Below are 24,490 nucleotides of genomic sequence, written 5' to 3'. Positions count from 1 at the left end.
TCCCTTTGTCTTGGCGTTTGGTGCATGTTGCGGAGCTTTCTGCTGCCCTTTACGCGATCCGCACGGCTTTCAACCTAGGTTGGCGGCGCCTCTGGTTAGAGAGTGATTCCAGGTACGTGGTTGCTCTTCTTCGTGACACAGGTATCACTGTTCCTTGGGAATTATGTTAGGATTGGATCGAGTGTCGATGTATGATTTCTGGAATGCATTTTGCGGTTTCACACGTCTACCGTGAAGGGAGTTAGGTTTCTGACACCCTGACAAACTTTGGTAGGACTTGCTCTGATGCTATGTGGTGTGACTTTTCCGATTTTTTGTTCTAGCTTTCTCTGGGACAATTTTAACGATCGAGCCTTGTATTGATTCGCTTAGTTTGTCGGTTGTTTCTTTCACTTTATTAACTTTTTGTGACTTTTTCTATCTTTTAATATATTCGGGTTTGGGTTTGGAGGCTTAGGTGGTACCAACCTTATTGGGATTCCTGGGTCTTCTTCCTTTGTTCCCCACTTTCAATAAAAAAAAATCATTTTTTTATTAAAAAAAATAGGTACAAAAAATTGCTAACATTACTATAATCATTTAAGTAGGGATGCGAGTGGGACGGAGATTACCCGTCCCCGTCGGTGACCGTCCCGACGGGGATGGAGAATCACCGATAAGAATCCTCATGGGACGGGGATGAGGATAATTTTATCCCTCGTGACGGAGATGGGAAATGGTATCCCCGTCCCGTGGGGATCTCCGACCCCGCCTCGTTAATCCTTGATGGAGAATCCTCGATGGATCCCCTATTATTCCCCGTTATAATGAAAACTATACTTTAAATATTATAATTTAATTTTTTTTTTGGTAGGATAAGAAAGGTAAAAACAAACAAAAAGCCACTCAGCCCGGGATCAGCCTAGGAAAACTGACCCCACCACATCCTCCAAGAACAAAGCAGAAATCAAGGACGGAGGAGACGAAAAGAAAGAGAGACCCATCATTCTAGAATGCCCTTCCACCGCAAGACGGTCAGCAACACGATTTTGCTCTCTATAAATATGAGCAAAACTAATAGAATCAAAGGAGGAACTAATCCTTCTAATGCCTTTAATTAAGTTAAGGCTACTAAGGCAAGTGGCACTGCTCTCAGAGATCAACTTGACTGTTTCAAGGTTATCAGATTCCACAAGAAGCTTTTTCACCCCCAGACTCTTTGCTAATTTCAGGTCAGAAAGGATCCCCCAAAGCTCTGCAGAAAAGGACGACCCAACCCCCAAATTCTGAGAGAAACCAGAAACCCACTTGCCACCATCATCTCTAAGAACTCCTCCTGCGGCAATTCTCCCGTCTCTCAGACAAGAACCATCAGTATTAAGTTTCACCACACCTTCGCTCGGCCTACTGTAACGTCCGTCTCTAAAATTCTAATCTTTGATATATTATAATGTAATTTTTATAGTGTTAATTAATTACGAATTTAAATATACTATCGGGTTTAATTTAATGTGTTTAGGAGTAAATTAAAAGTTTTGGATAATTTTAAAAGAAATTATAAATAAAAAGTACCTTAATTGATATTTTATCAATTGTGTTAAGAATTGATTTACGGTTTTATAAATAAAAAATAAAAAAATTGAGGAGAATAATGTAAATTAAAATTTACTATTAATAATTAAATTTTGTACTATTCTTCAATCATCACCATGTGTATTTACTATCCAAAATCAAAATAAAATTGATATAGGTATTGATATTCTTATCATGATAAGAATTAAAAAAACAACAATAATAATAATAGCTAAAAACATGTTTTATGACACATTACTTATGACATGTCAATATTTAACTAATCCAAAATTCAAATGTCACTATTTTAACTATACATGTATAAATGTGTGATAATTATAAACTTCATTATCTTACAAATGATTATTATGTTGCCATGTATATGACTAGGTGTAGGAAAATTATATTTTCAAGGTCTTTTATAAGTTTATATATACTATTGTGGGGGTTAATTATCAAAAAGGGAGGGAGTGATTACAAATAAAAATAGAAATAAAGCTACTCGTTCCATTATGTTTGAAAGTGTTCGGTTTGACGTCATGTACCGACGATGTTTCACCTACGAATTTTTGATGACCGATGACATTTCAGTGACGAATTCTCGGTGATCGATGACGACATTCGGTAACTGTATTCTAGATTCAAATTATTTTTAAAATGTTTTAGGTGCGATTTTGTATAAGTTTAGTTTCGATAGTTTCCCTGAATTTTAACAGGGTTAAAATTAGTAATTTATCAAACCTATAAGTTACTAATAAAAATAAAATAAAATTTAGACAGTTGTCCTTTAAGGTGAAAGTTAATTCGGTATTAATGAGCTTTTAGCAACGTCATAAGTTTAAACGTACAATCGGTCGGAATTAACGATGTCAGTTTAAATAGTCAAAATCCGAATATTTATAGATTTGGACAATTACAACAAATTTGAAGATAAAAATTAGTAATATTAGACTCCTAGCAGTGTCACGAGTCTAACTGAACCTTCAGTCATAATTAACGATATCAGTTTAGTGTGACAGTTTACAATTTCAGTGACGAACATAAAGAGTCTAATATAAATGTTCCGTTTAAAATTTAATTCTATATAATAATTAAGTGACGTTAATTTATCGAATTAAAATAAGTTATAAAATTAGAAGGAGTAATACCGATATTTATCAATTAGGTCAGTATAAAGTTAAATATAAAATTGGTACGTGAATACATGAATTTGAATATAAAATTAGTTCAAATAGGCTTATGATAATAAACGAGTCTAACGGTACGTATATTTGGTCTAAAATAGCTGTTCGGGGTGACAGATAAAAATAAGTTTCAGTTTTAAATGATTTACGTGGTTTTGAATATATTTTATTAAATCGTTTAAGATATATTGATTAAAATATTTATATACTTTTGATTTTGATTATTTGAAGAATAATTATTTATTATCGTGGTATTTTGGAATTTTGGTCGAGAAAATGAATTCGATGATCTTATACGAATTGTTTTTGGATTGAGATAGTTATTGCGGTTGTTATTATTTTGGATGATTTTCATGAGTTGTATAGTTTGAAAGATAAATAAAATGTTTTGTCCATCTAGGATTGCCCGGGGTAGGAGTGGTAAGTTGTAAGACCATACCTAAGGGCGGTATGGCCAGAGTGCACGGCTGGTAGTCTTAACGTTAGACAAGGCGAGATATGAATGAGATATCTCGATTATTGATATGATTGATGTTATGATAAGCTACACGGGTGGAATTCGAGGATGGACACACACACAAATTTTGTATTACGTTTGAAAATGCTTGATGATTTGAATTATAATATTTTACGTTTGAGTGATTACGAATTGGTTTGTTAAAGCAATTTATTTGATTACGAGTTGGTTTGACAAACGTTTATTTGTTTACGAATTGGTTTGACAAAACGTTTATTTTTTTACGAGTTTATTTGATAAAACGGTTATTTAATTCGATTCGTTTTTATAAAATGATTTATATATAAAGACTATAACAAAGTGAAATATAGCATTAAAGTATTAGCGTGTTATTCAATGTGTCAATAAGTTAAAACGAGTTAATAAGTTAAGAGAACTACCTATTATAACTACCTAAAACAGGTAGAACTACGTGGCTTTGATTCCCGAGTTAAAGATTAAAAGACGTTCGGGATACATAGGAAGCTTGATAGAATTATCAAGTCCAAGCCAAATAATTAATAAAACTTTAGGTAGTCTGAATAAACTTTTATCTACGAGAAAATCGGTTCGTTTTTGAGACTGTTAGGCGTTCGTTATCCTATATTCCTTTCATGCCCGATGCCGTTTTGGGTCGGGTGTGACACCTACCCCAGCTTAGAAGATGGACTTCCTTCCTCTTATTAGCCCTAGCCAAGGGATCCTCAACAGAGCTCTCCACCAAGGTGCTAATTTTCCTAGAAAAGAAATCTAAAACATTTGGCACAGACACCAAGTTTCCTCCAAAGATCTCCTCATTCCTCCATTTCCAGATCTGATGGCAAACCACCACAAATAACAGAACACTCTGAGGCAAATCGGGCAGAAGAATCCCATTTATCCCATCCACAAACCAATCATTCTCAGAGTGGGCTAAAAAAGAAGAAAGCAACTCCCTGGGGATAATTCTCCTCCAAACCTCTTTACTTTTCTCACAGTCCCTGAGAGCATGGCACAAAGTTTCTTCATAATCTTTGCATCTGCCACAAGCTCCAGACTCCACCAGGTGCCTCCTTTTTCTATCCGAGTTAGTAAGTAGTCTGTTTCTAACCCCGAGCCACAAAAAACTTCTAATACGGAAAGGCACTTTTAATGCCCAAATCGTCCTCCACACCCCTGGGGTCGGGATCTCCGAATCCTGATAGAAAGCCTGAAAAGCAGATTTACACGAATAGGCCCCATTGTTCGTCAAAGACCAACAGTAACTATCCTTGTCTTCACTTTGATTACTAATCTGAACACCTCTAATTGAAAGGAGCGATTGCAGACTTAGATAGGACTCAAATTTTGCCCAGATCCACTCACCCTCTGGATCCACTACATCAGCAATCCTCCAGTCCTGAATGTCCGACGGCGGTCTAGAAGTACAAACCTCTAATAAAGGCCTTTTCCCTATCCAGATATCCTTCCAGAAGTTGATGGACCTGCCATTACCCATATTCCAACCAATCCCTGAACAGAACTCAGCAAAAACTGCACTAATGCCTTTCCACAGAAAGGAACAATTAAGCACTATATCCTTAGGGCCCCCAAACACCTTATCCTTCCGGTATTTGCCGCATAAAAGCTTAACCCACAAAGCTGAAGGAGACTGCCACATTCGCCACAGGAGTTTCATTAATAAGACTTTATTATTATCTTTGGCTTTTCTAATGCCCAGACCTCCCTTATCCTTTGGTTGACACACCTCCTTCCAAGGAACAAGATGGATCTTCCTCCCCTCCTCAGCTTCACCCCACAAGAACCTACGGTTAATTTTGTCAAGATCCTTAAGCACAGGCTCCGGAAGATGACAAACCTGCATAATATGATTAGGGGTCGCACAATTGACAGATTGAATCAACGTAAGACGGCCAGCGAGAGAAAGAGTCTTAGCTTTCCAGGCGGCACACTTCATATTAGCTTTATCCAAAGTCTCTTTAAAAGACACCTTCGACACTCTCTCACTATGGAGGGGGACACCCAGATACTTCCCAAGAGAGTGAGTCAGAGGAATGCCTGACAACTCACTCAACCTTTTCCAGGCTCTTTGGTTCATATTCTTAAAGCACATCAGCCTGGATTTCTGTACATTGAGCTTCTGACCAGAGGCAGAACAGAAGCAATCAAGAATATCCATAACAACACTTAACTGCTCTTCATTACCTTCTATAAAGATCAGAACATCATCCGCAAAGAACAAGTGAGTAATCTGGGGACAGAACTTATTTATTGCCAACGGGTAGAGTTTCCCCTTATCAACAACATCTTGGATTAGGTGAGACAACCTTTCCATTGCTATAACAAATAAGAAGGGGCTCATTGGGTCCCCTTGACGGATACCTCGGCCCGGAGAAAATTCCTTCGACATATCCCCATTAATCATAACTTGAAAAACAGGAGAAGAAATACAAACCTCTATTAATCTTCTCCAATTATCCGGGATCCTAGCTCTCTCCAGACTCTCCATCAGAAAACTCTAGTTAATGCGATCATAGGCTTTCTCCAGATCCAACTTAAGAACGACAATACCTTTATTCCCCTTTTTGATCTTCATAGTGTGAACCATCTCTTGGGCGATCACCACATTATCCATCATTTGTCTACCCAGCACAAAGCTTCCCTGATTCTGACTAATGATCTCAGGAAGAATGCATCGGATTCTGTTTGCCACCATCTTTGTAATGGTCTTATATAGAACATTACAAAGACTGATAGGTCTCATGTGTAAGAAAGAAGAAGGCTTCTCAACTTTGGGAATCAGAACCATAAGAGTTCTGTTCACCAGCCCGATATCCTGAGAGCCATTAAAAACACCTTTGATGAAGTTATAAATACCTTCCTTCACAATCTCCCAATGTTTATGGAAAAAGCCAGCAGGCAGACCATCAATCTCAGGAGCTTTAGTAGCCCCAATACTAAAAATGGCTTGATCAATATCTTTCAGGGATATAGGATGGAAGGCCTCCAGAATTCTATCCTCTCCCACCATGGGAAAAGTGGCCACAGAATGAGCCTTATCTAGATCGACAGGTTCCTCTTTAAACAGGTCCCTATAGAAGTTCAGAGTCAAGTTCTGAATATCTTCGTCCTCATAAACCCAATCACCATTAGAGTTTTTAATCGCATCAATCCTATTACCCTGCCTTCTAATAATGGTAGAGAGATGAAAGTACCTGGTATTACGATCCCCATCTCTGATCCAGGCTTTCCTAGACTTTTGAAACCAAAGAAGCTCCTCCTGCCTAAGCACAGCTTCCAACTCCTTCTAAAGAGTTCTGAGAAGGCCATCCAAGCTGTGATCAAACCTAACCTCCAGCCTACGTTGAATGCCCTCAATTCTATTCAATAATTTATTCTTCCTCCTAATAATATGCCCAAAGACCTTTTTATTCCACCCCAGCACATTCTTTCTGAAACCATCAGCAGCTTGAAGGACATTTGAGTGAGGTTTCCAATTATCTTGAACGAAATCCTTAAACTGAGGATGAGACTCCCAAGCCACCTGATAGCGGAAAGGTCTCTCCCTCTAGGCCTAATACCTCTCATAAGCCTGAATAAGATAGGACAGTGATCCGAATGTCAGAACGATAGATTTAACACATAACCTTCAGGGAAAGCAGAATGAGCAGAAACATTAGCGTAAACTTTATCCAACCGAACAAAGGTACTATTACGTTTCCAAGTGAACTTATGACCAGAAGCCCCTAGATCGGAAAGCCCACATAAATCCATGCTATTCTTATGGTTGAGGCAACGGTTAACATAGTGATGCGAACCCCCTCTCTGATCACTCATAAGAGCAATATCATTAAAGTCACCAGCAACAAACCAAGGCTCAGATATGTTAATACTTATAGAATAAAGAACCTCCCAAAGCCGTTTCCGATTAGCCAGCACAGGATCCGCATACACCAGGGTAATAAAAAAGGTTTTATTACCAGAAACATTCACTTTAGTATGAATAAACTGTTTATCCATACTGATAATATCGAAATGAACACGATCTGACTTCCAGAAAAGCCAAATCCCCCAGCCCGGCCAGTAGCCTCCGATCTAACATAGTTCCAGTCCCTAAACTTCTTAACCATCTCGTCTGCTTTATCTCCACTAATCTTAGTTTCCAATAAAGCAAAACAAGACGGATTAAACTGTTTAATTAAATCATTAACATGGACACGAGTAGCCTTGCTAGCCGCACCTCTAACATTCCAAAGCAACAAATCCATAGAAAGGAGGACAACTGACCGTACCCACAAACCTAAGCCAGGTATTTATTCGGGGCTCCTGAGAGCCTTGCCGAGGTACCCGGAGGCCCTCTCTTCTCTGGTAAAGCCATAGAATTATGGCCACCTTTTTGCTTCCCTTTTAGCTTTTTCATACTAGTTTTAATAACACCCATAGTCTTCCCAATACCAGGATCACCACCCTGGTTAGGAATACTATCCTCATTTAACTTCTTCTTCCTTTGATAAGCTAAAGTCTGGGACCCCACCTGGGTTTCACCTTTGGAGACAAAGAGGGGGTTAACAGTTTCAATCACCTTCACTGATGGTTCTGCAGATTCTAAACCTGGCATGCTTTGATCAATCTGCTCGTCAACCTGGTCAGAATCTTGGACTTCCTCAATGGTCAGGGCTCCAAATCTGGAACCTGAAGTGATACCTGAAGCAGCCCTAGAATCTCCATTGACTTTAGGGCTAGGTTTCTCTTTAATATTATGATTAGCATTAGGATTTGGCAGGATAGACTTTATATTAGGGTTGATATCAGGGGGACGATTTTGAACAACTAGAGGATGAATCCTTCGTCTAGCAGACCTCTTTGCCACCATCCAGGGTCCAAAATTCCCCCCATCACCTTGGATCCCTTCCGTCCTTCTGATATCACCATCAGCTTCCTCAACTAACACCTTATCCCTCTTAGGGCACCCCTCCCGAGTATGACCATACATCCCACAATCATAGCAGATATTATGTAGGCCTTCATATTCAATAAGGTACACCTTGTTATGAACACAGAATTTTGACAACAGAGGTTTTGCAAGATCAACATCAATACAACCCTATCAAATTTCCCTCTAATAGCTCCAACTGTAGTTTTGTCCACATGATGAACCTTCCCAACCAGACCTCCTATTTTGTTGAGAAAACTTTCACTATAGTATTCTATAGGAAGGCCCGGAAACCTAACCTAGGCTAAAATCCTGTTCACCGAGCAATTATGAGGATTAAAATTGGGAACCCAAGGCCGCAAGGCCAGAACAAGGTTGGAAATAATACACGGACCCCCATTGATCACAGCATTGTAATCCTCAACACGAGTAAATTTAATTACATAGTAGTCATTCTCCAAGTCAGTAATACTGACTTTACCTTTCTTAGCCCACTGAGCTTGGATCCTCTGAGCGAAGTAGTTAAAGCTAATTCTCTTCCCAAGCACAGTAACAATTAATGAAATCTTCCACTTTCTCCTGAGCTCCCGCTTATCCGCTGAGGATAGCCTAATCACAGGACAAAGGGGGTCGTCTTGATCACCATCCTCTTCATCAGAGTCCGAGAACACTTCATCATAATCTCCCTCCATCAAAACTTCCTCCATACCAGGCTCCTCCTCAACCACCATCCCCATTACCGTATCTTTCCAAGAAATTTGCCCTGATACATTCATCCCAACCCTAGATATGGGGGAAACTGCGTTCCCCTGAGTCTGAACCCCACTCACATCACCAAACCTAATCGCCATCCCTTTATTTTCATGGATTTGTCCCGAGGCAGCCTGCACTATCGTCGCCGCCCCATCCTGCACTGCCCCAACACTGCCCTGCACACCATTGGCAGTGCCCGAAGCAGCGCCAGCGCTCAAAATGAGCTGCCCAGCAGCACCGCCGGCACTCAAAACGCAGTGCCCAGCAGCGCTGCCGGCACTCACCCTGCCTTGCCCAACATCACCGGCAGTTGCAACAACCTGCCCAACATCCGCTCCCGACACCGGAGGTGCCTTACCCCCCGCATCGGACACCATCCCTCTCCCAGCCGCCCCAGCGCCCATCCCTCTCCGCGCGTCCTGGCCACCAGGCGCCTCCCTCACGCCGACCCGCCCCTCAACCCCCAACCTTCCTAGAATCGCTCCCCATCCCCCCATACCAGAGGCTCGCCGCCTCTCTCCCCGCCTGTGAGAACCCACCCCCCTTCCCTAAATCCCCCGATCCCCCTCCTATCCCCTCCCTTCCCCCCTCCAAAATACACCCCTCGCTAGCCGACCCTCCTTCCAGCCCCGCCCTACCCCGCTCCCCACCATCACCAGCCACCGCCGCCCTCTCCCTAGATCTCTCTCTCCCTTGATGCTTTCACCATAAACCCTAATCGTCAAAACCTAGAGAGAATAAACGGTTTATTGTTTCTCTGCTCAACAACTAACTTAAATATTATAATTTATAACATCTAGTAACTTAAATTAAATAGATTTTTTTTCAAATAAAAAATTAAATAGGGTAAATAAAATATTAACCAATTATTAAATATATATTTTTCTTAACCTAAACTAAACTAAAGATACAGTATCAAAGGAGAAGATAAAAGAAATACATACTGATTTTTTTTTTAAATATAAACAATGATTTCGCATGTAGACAAAGATGTGGAACAGGAAAAAGTCTTTTTAAACGGGGATAAGGATCCCACGGGGACGTCGCTGATGGGAATGGAGGACAAAATGTACAGCTCCATTACTCTTGGTATGATTAGCCCGAACTTAAGTAACCAAAGGCACAGAAGATCGCAGTCTAACTTCACTTGAACTGATAAATTATATTGAGGTTCGAATGATCTAATGAAGATGAACCTGCTTGTTCGATTGACTTCATACCTATGGCGTCGTGGCCATCGATTGTTGACGGCCGAATCAGTTCCCACTGATTCTTTAACTCCTTCTTTTTCTCCCTCTTTGGCTCCTGTGGACTCTTTGCCTCTGATGCGTAGAATCTCCAGGGCAGTAAATCCTTCCGTCTCTATTGTTCCAATTCTTCAGCAATGGGTCGACGAAGGCAAAAACGTAAACCTATGTGATCTGCAGAACTCTATGAGGCTACTTCGCAAGAATCGCCGTTACAAGCACGCCCTTCAGGTATCTCATTTCTATATTTATGTACTCTCAGGCTCCAATTTGACATTGGTGAGGGATTCTCTGATTGTTACATTGTTTGAACGATGAGAATTTCTGTTAAGTTGCTTGAAATTTGGTCCTTGCATAGAAAATGGAGAAAGATTTAGTATGAAGTTTACCTATTGATACTGTGATTTGCAATTACTATTAAGGGTTGCTTTTCTTTGTTAACCCTAATTTTGATAATTCTGAATTGATGTTTTATTAGTTGTATTTCTGAAGTTATTGATGGAAATTTGGTTTCCTATGTAGCACGGAAACTGACACGGGAAACTCTATTTCTTAAAAAATAAAGTTAGGTATTTTTTTCCTCTCTACTATGTGACTTGTATGTAACTTTTTAGCTTAATACATGAGGGATCACTGTACTCGGTCAAATAATCTGATTGGCCTCTTGAACGTTGGTGATGTCTCAAGAATAGCCAATTGAGCTTGCCTAAAGTTAACTATTATTAGCGTTTGAACTTGCTTAAAGTGATCCTATGTTGCACGGACACTTCTAGTTAGTAGCATTTCTGCTTTTCCCGTCCATTTCCATTTTTGTTTATAGGCTATTTTATGAAGGTTATGTTTTAGAAATAAAGTTTCCGTGTCCATGTCGATCTATAGTCCTCCTAAACTTGCTTAAAGTGATTCATGCTTTAACTTATTCAAATCTCGACTTTGCTCTCCCACGCTGGACTGAAGGAGGTTAATCATGTCACTTTAAGGAAGTTTAAAGGGCCAATGAATCATCTTCAAAGCTCAAGGGGTCAATCGGATTATTTTACCAAGGAGGCTCCTGATATATGAAGCCATTTTTTTAATAAATACTATAATTAAACATATGTTCTTATAATTTTAAAAATTCATAAATATCCATAGATATTTATTATTTACACTTTTCCTCCTTGTTTCCGTTTCCTATATTGCTTTCCTGTTTTTGTTTCATTTTCCGTATACATTTCTGTTTTCATGTAAAATATGTGGGAGTTGTAACTTGTATGATTATAAAAATCAGGAATGGTCTGTCTTTTTTGTTTTAGATATCAGATTGGATGATTGAGGAAAACCGTTATAAATTATCGGCTGGAGATGCTGCAATTCGGCTGAATTTAATCTCAAGAGTTCACGGTTTAGAAGAAGCTGAGAAGCATTTCAACAGCATTTCTGCTAGTTTAAGTGACAACAGGATCTATGGTTCTCTTTTAAGTTGCTATGTAAATGCTAAACAAGTGGAAAAAGCAGAGGCCATGATGCAAAAAATGAAGGATATGGGTTTTATCAGAAATCAGTATGCGTACACTGAAATGCTAAATTTGTATTCTCAATTGGGTGAACATGAGAAATTCGAGGCCCTTGTAAAGGAGATGGAAGAAAAAGGCATCGAATGTAACAAAATCACTTACACGATTCGGTTGAATGCTTACGTTGACTGTTCCGACATTGAGGGTATGGAGACACTTCTGATGAAGATGGAGGTTGATCCCCTTGTGAAAATGGATTTTGATGCTTATTCTCTTGCAGCAAATGGTTACTTGAAAGCTGGCCTTCTTGACAAAACTTTGTCGATGTTGAAGAAATCGGAGCAGCTGATTCGACACGACTCGAGAAAGTCTAGTTATGAACTTCTCCTCAAACAATATGCTTCTGTTGGGAAAAAAGCCGATGTCTATCGCATTTGGCAGCGGTATAAGCCGATGGGGAGGCAATTCAACACAGGCTATGTAAGAATGATTAGTTCATTGCTTCAACTGGATGATCTTGATGGTGCTGAGATGATATGGTTGGAGTGGGAATCTAAGAACACTCATTTTGACATTCGCATACCGAATTTGATGATCAAAGCTTATGCCGAAAAGGGTTCTTTGGAAAAAGCTGAGGCGTGCGTGGAAAAGATAGTGAAAAGAGAGAAGGAACCAAATGCTATTTCATGGGATAACTTAGCAGTCGGATACCTACAATGCAGTCAGATGACGAAAGCAGTAGAAACGATAAAGAAAGCGATTTTAACCAGCAAACCGGGATGGATACCCAGGATTGATACTTTGAAAAAATGTCTGGAGTATTTGAGAAGTTCAGGAGATGAGGAAGCAGCCGATGAGCTTTTGAAGTTGATGAACGAGCAAAGTCGTTTCGAAACTGGTACCTCATGGGTTCATTTGGTAGCTGCAAATCTACTGAGTGGTGAGACCACAGAAGCTGTAGAAATTGTGAAAAAAGCAATTTTAGCGAGTACACCAGAAAGGCACACGAGGTTCGGTACTTTGGCTATGTTTCTTAAGCATTTGAAAGGGCAAGGCAGAGAAGGAGAAGGAGCAGCAGAAGAGCTTTTGAAGATGATTAACCAGCACGGTCCTTTCTCAAGATTAACTTATAATAGATTGGTTAGTTGTGTATATGATGAGAAACTTAAAACCGAACCACTTTACCAGATGGAGGATGATGATCAGAATTTCGGTTAACCAGTTTCCGGATAAAGGGAGCTCGATGGAAGCATTGGAAATTAGTTCTCTCTATCCTTTTTTTTGTTGACATAATTGCTGGTTCGAAGTTATCTAACCTTCGTTACTTGTTAAATCATGACATGGTGAAGATATGTTCAAACTCTATTGCCAATCGCTAATTTACTTATAATATGAGCTACAAGGGCACTTCCACAAGGGATAGCAATGGGGCAGGATGGCAGTAGGACTGGGATTCCCTATTCCCGGTGGAGATCCGCCTCGAGAGGATGGAGAATCCCCAAATGGTTCCCCATAGGGATAGGAATAGGGATGTTTTTTTTTGTCCTCGATGGTAAAACAGGATGCAGACAGTATTCTCTTTGCCACACGGGGATTTCTGTTCCGTGTAAATTTCCATGAGAATTCTCATGAAATTTTCAATATATTTATATTGTTGAATTAATTAACTACAGACCATACTAAAAACTTTAGCTCAATTTTATTTTATGTTAGAAAATTTAGTTAATTTTACTTATTTTATGTTAGAAAACACGAGAACTTTTCTTTTTGTTTTTGAAATGACTTGTCGTTTGACAAAACCCACCCTCAGTGTTTAAACCCTTCGTTATTGTCCCCAACCCCTTTCGAAACAGAAAATGAAAATTCTATTTACTCATAAAAAGAGTGGATAGATTAGATTGGTGATCATCGAAGGAAACACTGTTAGTAAACCCCTAATCCGATCTCTTATTTGGCTTTTGCAGCAAGAGAAGCGCTATAATCATGCTTTGGAGGTAATTTCATGTTCTTTCCTGGGATTAGCATAAGCAGGTTCTCTGCAGAAGAGTTTCATCGTTTTTCCTCTTTTCTGTGCGTTCTTAATATGGTTGTTTGATGCATTTGATAATGTTGAGAATTGGGAGAAATAGAAGATACTCTTTGAATTTATGCTGATTAGTGCACTGCAGAAAATGCACTAATCAGAGATGATTCCGAGCTCCTCAATATATGCGGTAGGCATTATATATCTACATCCACTCGGCTTCTCTGCTGGCCATTGCCTGCTTTTCCTAGCTAACTCATTGAAATTGTTTGAATTTTAGGTGAAATTGGCTTGTGTGTGGAAATGCTTGGGTTAATTAATGCTTTTTGTGCTCTGTGTGCAAATTACATGCCAATCTTTCACATTTGGACCAGAATAGTATATATATGTATAAATTTAGTTTATATATTATATTTTTTCCACAGAAAACTACAACAGTACGAGGCCATGGGTGACGGAGACACTTAGTACCCCAAGGCTTAGTAAGAATTTGGATGTACAAAGCATGTTGATGGGGCTATAGTCATGCTTTGGAGGTAATTTTCTGTTCTTTCCAAGGATTCGCATAAGCAGGTTCTCTGCAGAAGAGTTTCTTTGTTTTTCCTCTTTTCTGTGCATTCTTAATGTGGTTGTTCGATGCAATTAATAATGTTGAGTATTAGGAGAAATAGAGAAGATACTCTTTGAATTTATGCTGATCAGAGCACTGCAGAAAATGCTATTGGATAATTCAGTAACAATTTCAAGTTTTATGACGATTCCTCTGAAATCAATAATTGTTAGAAAACTAGAATCAGCACTTAAGAAGCCAAACAACTGCTAAAACTCTTCAAGACAAACAGTAAACAGAGTTACTATCAATAATTTCCTTTCATGAATGTTTATATGATTTTGTGATTGTTGAATGGCTCTAAGGCTCTTCTTTAAGTTAATTCCTTAATCATGAATTTCTCATATGCATAGTTGTTAATGGTGACGCCATGGTACAAGGCCCACAAGGGTCTGTGCGCCTCAGCACCCCCTGTGCATGGTTATCAGAGGTGCACCTTTTGTGTCACAGGTGTTTTTTTAGGGTTTTATATTATTGACCCACATGTTGAATCTCCACCATTGGATTAGACACATCTAGTGTCAAAAGTTAAACAAAAACAAAAGGAAAGGAGACAGACTTTCAAACTGAACAATCATAGAAAAAGAAATAGAGAGAAAAAGATGCATACTGCAAAACAAATGGAAAGAAGAAGCACACAAAAACAGGTAAATACCAGAGAAAAATAAGGAAACAGGGACATAACTTGAAGTTGGAGACTTTTGAATAGAAGTAGCTATTAGTCAACTTAGGATTTACCTATGTAGTTGAATACTTTAACTTTAGAATATAGAGTTTATTTCATGTTAAAATTTATTATTAAGAATATTGACATGTCTTTTTTTTTTTTTTTTTTTTTTTTTTTTTTTTGCATTTTGATTTTAATTACAATCATTCATGGTGTTTCTATATAATTTTATTCTTTCAATGCCCCTTGTGTCGCTCATGCACGCGCTGTAGTGCACTTACACCTTTAATAACTGTGCTCATAAAAAGGGCGGCCCGGTCGCACTACGCGTCCCCGCTGAGCGAGGGTCCAGGGAGGGGTCCCACCACTGTGCTCATATATCTAAAAAAAGTAACACAAAAAGGTGACTTTCCAGCATTTGATTTGTCAAAAATAATTGCCAAATCCTCTGGAAATTTAGTTATTAGAGGTTTTATCTGTGCTAAAGATGTTGAATTTTTGTTATTGTGCCACTAGATTCTAAATCTCCATTTTATTAACTATATGTTGGCCTTTTTTTCTTATTCAGATATCACATTGGATGACTGACAGTCAGTGTTAACTTTATCACGTTCTGATGCTGCTACTCGGGCGAGCTTATTCCAAACAACTTACGGATTGGAACGTGCGGAAGCATGTTTCAACAATCTTTTCGATCGCTTGAGAACTTAAGATGACTATGTTACTCTTCTCTGCTGCTACATGCAAGAAAATTCTGTTGAAAAATCAAAATTTGTTATGCAGGAGATGAGAAAGAAGGAAATGTTAAAGTCGCCTCATCCTTACAACTTGCTATCTAATGTTTACGCTCGAAATGTTGATTTTGACAAAGTCAACATATTGGTACGAGAAATGAAAAGAAATGGGATCAATTCAGATAAGTATACAATGAACAATCCCACACTTTGACAATGTTAAGAAAAATGGAGCAGATGATGTCACTAGGAATGAGCACAATGGATTTTGATTATCTTCTTACTTAGTATGCAAGGACTGGTTGGCAAGATGAGGTTTACCGGGTTTGGAATACATACAAGCCATTAGTTGAGCTAAATGATAAAGAATTTGCTGCATGATATCATCTTTTTCGCAGCTGGAAGATATTGAGGGTGCTGAAAAGACATTTAAAGAGTGGGAGTCCCAATGAACAGATTATGACTTCCAAGTACTGAATAGCCTTCTTATTGGTTCTTGTAAAAAGGGGTTATATAAAAAGGCTGAAGCAGCTGTAGGGAAAGGTGTTGAGCGAAGACTGCCTTGCGCTAGTACTTGGAATATATTGGCAAGGGGATATGTACATCGGAATCTGATATGCAAGGCAGTTGAAATGTTTAATAGAGCCTCATCTGTTTCAAGAAAAGGTTGGAGGCCAAATGGTGTCGAGTTGAATGCTTGTTTGGACTTCTTGGAAGTGCAAGGAGATGTTGAAGGAATGGAGGAGGTTATCAAGTCATTAAAGAGCATATAGCTTTCGACAAGGGATCTGGATCATAGATTAGTGAGAACTTGTATTGCGACTAAAAAGGTGGACGATCTTGATCGAACTTTGATGGATGATTTTCCTGCTGATGAAGTAATAAACAAGATCCTTGGAGCTAACTAGCTAAGTCAAGGGCATAGCCATCAGAACCTCAAGCATTCAAGTGCAATTCAATTTTCATCTTCTTTGGCGATTAGGGTTTTGTTGTGCCATGGTTCGCAGTGCATGAATATGGGGACCTTGGGAGTGACCGAAGTTTTCAGATTTTAACTCGGTCTACTGAAAATTGCTTTCAAGGCAGTGGCTCTGCTCGTCCACTGTAAAACCTTTCATCCCTAAGTTGTTTTATTCACTCTTTTGTTCCAACAATGAATTCTTAGGGAATTTCTACAATTTTATGCATTTGGTTATGTTGAGTACTGTTTATTTTTTTTCCTTTTGTCTTTTTGCTTGAATGGTACAAGGTAATCTTTGAAATGAAGCTAATTAATGCACTGCAACAAATAATTGTTAGAAAGCTAAAAGCAAAGAACTGCTAAAGTTCTTCGAGCCAACCAAATGGAAAGGGCCATAAAGACATGCTCACCTATGTTGCACGGACACATACACGGAAACGGCCACAGAACAAAATAGGACATCCGAAAACATAGCCTTCAAACGGAAACTAAAACGGATACGGCAACAACATGAAACGCTACTAAAGAGTAGTGTCCGTGCAACATAGATGCTCTGATTGGCATAGATGGTCATTGATTGACAGAGTTACATTCAAATTCCATGCATCTGTCTCTACTCTCTATGCTCTTGTCATTGTGAATCACTCTTCTTCTCTCAAAGTTAATTCCTGAATCATTAGATTTTCATATGCCAAAACCTAGATTTTATGTGTATTTCATTTGCTCTCTGTTTGCAATTTCTGACCTATTTCTCTTATTGTTCAGATATCACATTGGATGTGTGATTGTCGGTATGCGACTTCATCACCTACACCTAGTGGTGCTGTTGTTCAAATACGCCTAATTCATAGAACTCCTGGATTACATTATGCAGAAAAATATTTTAACAAACTTATAGACGAGTTAACAACTTACTGTGTCTATGATGCTCTTCTCTGCTGCTATGTGCAAGAAAATTCTGTTAAAAAAACAGAAGCTATTGTGCAGGAGATGTAAGAGAAGGGAATGGCAAAGTCAACTTATCCTTACAACTTGCTGTCAAAATCAACTTATTGATACAAGAAATGGAATTCGTCCAGATCAGTGCACCATGAACAACACAATGGCAGATTATGTTGCAGCATCTAACATTTCTGGGATGGAAAAGATCCAATATCTGGTAAATTTCCATTGCAGAGTTGATGCAAATAATATTCTAAGGAACTTTTAATTCTTAAGTTTTTTGATTTTAAGATCATTTAGCTATTATTTGGTTATGGGAGAGAAAATGGTTATATGCAGAGTAGTTCAATGATGATTTTGAAAAGTTCAGTACTTTTCGAGTACTGAATAAGCTTCTTGTTGCTTCTGAAAACTGGTAGCCAAAGAAGGATGAAGGAGCTATAATGAAAACTGTCAAACGAAGAAGGCTTTATAAAATCTATAAAGACCTCTATTAGAACTATAAAATAGGGAAGAAAATCTGCTGTCTCAAATTTCCCTTCCCTTCTCTTTTCCTGTCCCTTTCATAAAAATTGGTAGCCACTTAATTAAAATAATATATTGTGTGGGCAAGGAGTGTACACACAAGAAAGATGAGGTATTTTTTTTGTCAGAGGGGCAGGAAAGGGGACATGGAATATGGGACAGCAGATATTCTTCCATAAAATAGGGATGAAGTCCAATTTTTCTTGGGGAAGTGCAGATCTACTCCTAACATATGAAATGGTAAAAATTTAGCCTTAATATCTCTAATCAATATCAATTTTACTTCTACCTAACAGAAATTTGATTGGATCTTCTAAACTTCAATTATGTTTGAAAAAATTCCTATATTATTAATGCAGTTAAAAATAACTTGTCAAGATGTCAACAACAAAGGTTGCTACGTATTTCTCAAAAAAAAAAAAAAGGTTGCCATATATAAGTTAATAAAAAAAATGTCAAATGTCTAAAATGATTGATGTATTACTAATATAGTTACAAATAACTTGTAGGAAAATTGTTTCAGGTTATTGAAAAATTTATTTGGAGATCTGATATGGTAGTCAAATAATTGTTAAACTAGTCCGTTCAAATTTTTCATTAGGTAGGGGTGAAATTGATATTGCTTTGAATACGTTAAGGGTAAATTTGTACCATTTCGTATATTATGGTCAAATTTGTACTTCTCCAAAAACAACAACAATGCTTTCGAATAGGCATGAGTAATCAAATGAAATAAATCACCTAGATAAGACCCTATACCTAGAGAGCTAACATCGTATAACCCAATTAAGGCATTGTAGAATAAGCCAAACTTTTCTTAATATATAATTATTATTAAAACTTGATTGCATTTTTTATGGAAAAGATAATAAAGTGGTGCTGCCGTCCAGCGTGATGAAAGGAACGAAAATGATTATACAAATAGCAAGTGGGAACCTTTAGATATAAAATTAGGTTGTTAATGAAAAAACATCAAATTGGACAAAGTTGTTTGTTTTGGAGTCTTGGTCTTTGCATTTTCTCATTAAAAAATGATAAAATAGACCTTTATCAATAAAAAACAACAACTGGTTTAGTATTTAATTATTTAAATTCTTTAATGAATAGATATTGACAAAACTAAGACTTAGAATCTTGCTTTGAACTTCTGTCTTCTCCCACACAAGCTTTCTTTCTTTCTTTCACTGAATACTTGTTTTAGCTTTGAGATTTTGCCACTTCTTCTAGCTTCTTCTGCAGATAATCTTGGAGAGTTTATCTGGTAATCACTTCTATTTCCCATATTATTGATTTTTGTGGTTTTTTATTATCTTGTAAACTTAGAAATTAATAGTCATTAATATTTGTCTAGTTAATGAGTGTGCTTAAGAACACAGCAAGCATCTGGACTACTTTTTGTTACTTTTTAGGGCAATTTATTCAGTTTTAGCTTCAACTTGTAAATCTTTTTTGGGTACTTTTTTCTATATTTGTATTCCCAACAGCACAGTGTTGATTTTTTTTGCTTGAATCTTTTGAATTTTGTGTGAACTAGTTAGTTTTGTATTTAACAGTTGGTGCGTTCAGATCTTGCAATTTTAAAGACTAAACAAAAATGGAAGTTCTTATCGGAGCTGGAAGTTCAGTTGCTGCTGATGCTGGAAATTCCTTGCTAGCCAAAATCAAAACACACATTGGCTACCTCTTTTACTACAACGACAATATGAAGGGCCTAGAAGATTCTCGAGTTAATCTAGATGCAAAGATTAATGATGCCAATCGATTTTCTGATGATACTAACAGGATGCTTAAAGATGTTAGCTCTACTGCTCATCTTTGGCGATCTGAAGCAGACAAGCTTCTTCAAAAGGCTCAGATAATCATCCCTCAAAATAACAGAAGAAGATTGTTTCCAAATCTATGGTCTCGTTATTCCTTGAGTAAGAATGCTTTTCAGTTGACTCAGGAGATTAATGAAAAGGTCCGGAATGCACCAGATTTCGGTACAGCCTTTAATCGTCCAGCTCCAAAACTTGGAGCTAAGTTCGACCTTGCAGGTTTGGAAAATTTACCTAGAATGACAGATTTCAGAATTTTTTTGAAGAACAGTTTTGCATTTTAAACTAAGAGCACTACTGCACCTATTTGCTACTTTTGTAATGTATATATATTTTTTTAACTATGCTATTACAGGTTTTACGGAATTTGAGTCGAGGGTATCAGTTATGAACAAAGTTTGGGGGGCATTAAAGGATGAGAAGGTGAGGATGTGCAGTATTTGTGGCATGGGAGGCGTCGGTAAAACTATGCTTGCAAAGAAGCTTATTCAGAGAGTTGAAAGAGATCATTTATTTGATATGGTTGCAATGGTAGCAGTGTCCCAGAATCCTGACCCAAAGAAAATACGAGATGATATCATGTCTAGCCTAGGATGGAAATTTGAAAGCAAAGAGCTAATTGATTGTCTTATGGATAATGATGAGAGCATTCTTTTGATACTAGATGATGTTTGGGAGGAATTGGATTTTGAAGCAATTGGACTTCCTAAAGCAAGATTGAAAATATTATTAACTTCGAGAAAGGAAGATGTGTGCCAGAGAATGGGAAGTGAACCAAACTTTGTTATCAATGTTTTGACCGATGAAGAAGCTCGAGGTTTGTTTGAAGAGATAGCAATGGAATCTATTGAAAAGTGGAAGCTGCACGATACAGCAAGAGAGATTGCAGATGAATGCGGCGGCTTACCTATTGTGATTGTTACTGTTGCAACAGCTTTGAAATACGAGGTCAAAGGTACTTGGAATGACTCGCTCCGAAAGCTACAGAAGTCGAACTTACTTGGGATCTCAGGGATGGAGAAAGTGTATTCTGGAATTCAGTTAAGTTATGATCTCTTGAAAGATAAGGAAGCTCAAACATGCTTTCTTCTTTGTTGTTTGTTCCCTGAAGATCATAATGTTGCAGTTGAAAATTTGGTCTTGTACGGGAAGGGTTTACAGTTATTTGGAAGTGTGGAAAGCTTGAAGGAAACAAGAGATAGAGTTGAAATGATCATTCATAAACTAAAGAAATCATTTCTGTTGCTTGATGGTGAGAACGATGGTTATGTCAAAATGCACGATATTTTACGTGATTTTGCAATATCAATTTCTTCGAAAGATAAACATCCATACATAGCTATGTGAGAAGGTTATGAAAAAGTGGCCAGAAACCAGTCAGTATGAAAACTGCAGTGCCATTTCATTTGTGTGTGATGAAATCAAGGAACATCCTGTTGATTTGAAATGTCCAAAGCTTGAACTGCTACAACTCATATTGAGAAATGGTCTAGTCGGGCTCCCAATTGGCATTTTTGAAGGGTTGAAAGAGCTCAAAGTTCTAGTTTTGCAAGTCCCATCAATGTTGCAGTCACTTTCTATGCTAAGGAAACTTAGAACTTTGGTTATCAGGAGTTGGGAAGAAAATGGGCCACCTAAAATTGGAGATCTTCTAGGCCATGGTGATATGAAAAACCTAGAAATTCTTCAATTTGGTATGGGATATCGGTATGATGATTTTCCAGAGGAGATAGGACTGTTGTGCAATCTGAGACATCTTAAATTCGATACGCAATTTCAATATCTGCCACCAGGTGTATTGTCAAAATTGGAAAAACTAGAAGAATTGCAACTTCCATGGAACTACATTAGTTGGGGATGCAAAGAAGGCGGCCGCGAAAGAGTCAATGCAAGCCTTAATGAGATAGAATCTCTTCCACTAACCACATTAAAAATCAGTGTACCAAATGGTTCAATTTTGGGAGAAAAGTTAGTCAACAACCTAACAAAGTTTAATGTTTTCATAGGGAATTCTGCTAGTCGCTCTGCATATCTTTACAATTCAAATGCAGCTTTGGAGTTATTTGAAGTGGATGCATTTGATCATGTTACAATGCATTGGATACGTGCTTTGTTGAGGAAATCTGAAAGCTTTGTATTTCATGACGTGAGAAATTTGAAGAATATGGTATGCCTGCAGTCTGTTGAAGGCAATGGGTTTCCGCAGTTGAAGGAAGTACGCATTGGAAGCTGTAGTGAAATGGAATACTTGATTGATACAGTAACGGAGCGGATTCCATCTACTTTCTTCTCTCAGCTGACAAGGTTGGAGCTACGGTATATGGGTAGTTTGAAAGAAATATGGAATTTCTCAAAGATAGAAGCACCATGCTTTAGTAATTTGAGTGATATATCGCTGTATAGATGCTCAAAGTTGAAATGTATGTTTCCTCTGTCAATGGCTAGAGAACTGAGACAACTACAATGCTTATCCATTCAGTACTGTAGAGAAATGGAGAAAATTTTCTACAGAGATGAAGCTCTGGAGGGTGGAAATCAGGTTAATTTTGCAATTAAATTTTCATATTTTATATAATCATTTGGTTAAATAATATATTAGTTCTCAACTTTTTATCTATTACACTACTCAATCCCCGTATTAGCAAAAATAAATAAATAAATAAATAGGGATAAGATGCAAAAATACCTCTAATGTTGAGGGGTCATGAGCAATTTTACCCTTAACATTGGTACCCAAGAGCTTTTACCCTAGCGGTGGTAAGTTGATCAATTTCAGACATTATTATTCATTTAAAAAAAATCATATTTTGTGTGATTTAATAATAGAATTGAAGATTAATATTTATAAATTCGGTGAATTTTTTTGAATTATTTGTCTAAATCATACAATAGACAGTATATTTCTTAATTTTTTTTCACGTCTAATCATATGTTTATGATCTGTTATTAATGAGTGATAAAATGACTCATATGTGAAATGTAGATAACAAGATTTATGACCGAGAAGACAGTTTAATGATTTATTTTTTAAATTGATCCAACTTGACAACATTAAGAGAAATACTGACGCTTAGTCATCCAATGTGATATCTGAATAACAAGAAAAAGGGGTCAGAAAATTCATATTGATAATTAATAAAATACAACTTTTCTGCAGTTTTCATAATTACTGTTGACAAATCAAATACTGGAAAGTCACCTTTTTGTGTCATTTTTCTTTCGGCAAATAAAACTTCAAAGTACTCTTAATTGAAAAGGCTTAGATATGCAAAATAAATAATAAATAATAATAATAATAATAATAATACTTTTAAAAAGAAATATCAACTTCAGTGTGAAAGAAGCTGAGCCTTGGAGTCAAGATTAAGGAATTAGCTTAATTGAACAATGGTAAGAGCATTTAGACATATATATGTAACTCTGTAGAGCCTTACTGCCTGTTTTGCTTGAAGAGCTTTAGCAATTATTTTGTCCCTAGCTTCTAACAATTATTAGTTTCGGATAAATAATCACAAAAACTGAATATTGCTACTGAATTAATTAACTAATACTATTTGCTGTACTCCATTAATCAGCTTAAATTCTTACAATTTCTCTAAGAATTCAGCAGCTGCGTAAATTTACAGAAACGATTTCTCAAATAGCTAGACAAAATAAAAACCACACAAAACTCCAAGAATTCATTACTGCTAACAGCCACATTTGGAAAAGGGGGAAAACAACGAAACTCATCTTCAATGAAGCTGCTTACGCTAATCTCCGAAAAGAACAAGTCAAACTTACCTCCAAAGCATGATTATAGCGCCTCTCTCGCTGCAGAAGCCAAATGAGAGACTGGAGTAGGGATTTCTTAACAGTGTTTCCGTCACTGATCCATCGATCGAGCACTGGTACCAGCGAGGTTTTTGCGTCATTTACAACTTTGATCCGTTTCCACAACGGTGAATCTTCCGCAGAAGAAGAATATGGCGAAAAGGCTTGGGTTGTAGAGGCGGAAATTGAAGGAGAAACCCTAGAAGAAAAGTAAAAATGAGAAGCTGGAAGCGATCTGGTAACCAATTTCGTCGTAATCTCTCTAAATAGTATTTCCATGTTCTGTTTCTAGACGAGAATGATAAATGGAAGTAGGGCTGAAGCTGAAGGTGAAGGAGAAGGACTGAAAGCATCTCATGGTTTTGTGAACGATGAAGTCATGAAAAAGTACCGTTACATTGTCATATAACATAAGCTATGGATTTCGCGGGTACACATTATTTAATTTAATTTGAATGTTATAGTTTATTTAGGTATAATGGTGGGATTTAACCTCATGTTTTAGGCTTAATATAGGAAAGGATATAAATTTTATTATCAATTTTAGTTCTAACGTTACTGAAAATTTTAAAAATGTTGATTTTGAGCTTTTATTTATTTATTTATTTTCTGTAATGTATAGCTAATTAGTCAGAGAAAAACGTTATAATTAAATTTGTATCAATATTATACACATGACACTGAACTTTATCCATTTTAATATTATAGCCGTTGAACTTTAATTTTTAATAGTATAATCACTGGACTTTATATTTTTTT

At 37.4% G+C, this 24,490-nt stretch overlaps 2 protein-coding genes across 5 annotated transcripts; both read left to right on the top strand.

The window, feature by feature from the left end:
* Positions 1-9,880: 9,880 nt before the first annotated feature.
* Positions 9,881-13,302, top strand: LOC136229204 (pentatricopeptide repeat-containing protein At2g20710, mitochondrial-like). Of its 3 annotated transcripts, XM_066017832.1 has the most exons (3): positions 10,290-10,374; positions 10,666-10,712; positions 11,439-13,302. In XM_066017832.1, exon 3 carries the CDS (start codon positions 11,451-11,453, stop codon positions 12,855-12,857), a length of 1,407 nt encoding a protein of 468 aa, XP_065873904.1. In that variant the 5' UTR covers positions 10,290-10,374; positions 10,666-10,712; positions 11,439-11,450; the 3' UTR covers positions 12,858-13,302. The 3 variants fall into 3 exon arrangements, with proteins under 3 accessions (XP_065873903.1, XP_065873905.1, XP_065873904.1); XM_066017831.1 differs by lacking the exon at positions 10,666-10,712 and having other exon boundaries at positions 9,881-10,374; XM_066017833.1 differs by lacking the exon at positions 10,666-10,712 and having other exon boundaries at positions 10,261-10,374; positions 11,414-13,302.
* Positions 13,303-13,432: 130 nt separating this feature from the next.
* On the top strand, positions 13,433-22,511 carry LOC136229206 (disease resistance protein At4g27190-like). 2 transcript variants are annotated; one of them, XM_066017836.1, is made up of 5 exons: positions 13,433-13,633; positions 14,088-14,198; positions 15,508-17,793; positions 19,655-20,137; positions 20,274-22,511. In XM_066017836.1, the coding sequence occupies exons 4-5, from the start codon at positions 19,696-19,698 to the stop codon at positions 21,263-21,265; spliced, it is 1,434 nt and encodes a 477-aa protein (XP_065873908.1). In that variant the 5' UTR covers positions 13,433-13,633; positions 14,088-14,198; positions 15,508-17,793; positions 19,655-19,695; the 3' UTR covers positions 21,266-22,511. The 2 variants fall into 2 exon arrangements, with proteins under 2 accessions (XP_065873908.1, XP_065873909.1); XM_066017837.1 differs by lacking the exons at positions 13,433-13,633; positions 14,088-14,198; positions 15,508-17,793 and adding an exon at positions 17,802-19,362.
* Positions 22,512-24,490: the final 1,979 nt, after the last annotated feature.

The sequence above is a fragment of the Euphorbia lathyris genome, chromosome 5 (genome assembly GCF_963576675.1).
Source record: "Euphorbia lathyris chromosome 5, ddEupLath1.1, whole genome shotgun sequence".
Classification (NCBI taxonomy): Eukaryota; Viridiplantae; Streptophyta; class Magnoliopsida; order Malpighiales; family Euphorbiaceae; genus Euphorbia; species Euphorbia lathyris.
The sequence above is the reverse complement of the archived record's forward strand: the minus strand, read 5'-3'. Positions and strand labels throughout refer to the sequence as shown.

What these genes read in the sequence shown, in the direction of transcription:
- LOC136229204 (XM_066017831.1), top strand. Translation starts at nt 10,081, where the DNA reads ATGAAGATGAACCTGCTTGTTCGATTGACTTCATACCTATGGCGTCGT. An exon ending in GTTACAAGCACGCCCTTCAG is followed by an intron (nt 10,375 to 11,438) that starts GTATCTCATTTC and finishes TTTTTGTTTTAG; the next exon opens with ATATCAGATTGGATGATTGA.
- LOC136229206 (XM_066017836.1), top strand. Translation starts at nt 19,696, where the DNA reads ATGGAAGTTCTTATCGGAGCTGGAAGTTCAGTTGCTGCTGATGCTGGA. An exon ending in AGCTAAGTTCGACCTTGCAG is followed by an intron (nt 20,138 to 20,273) that starts GTTTGGAAAATT and finishes ATGCTATTACAG; the next exon opens with GTTTTACGGAATTTGAGTCG.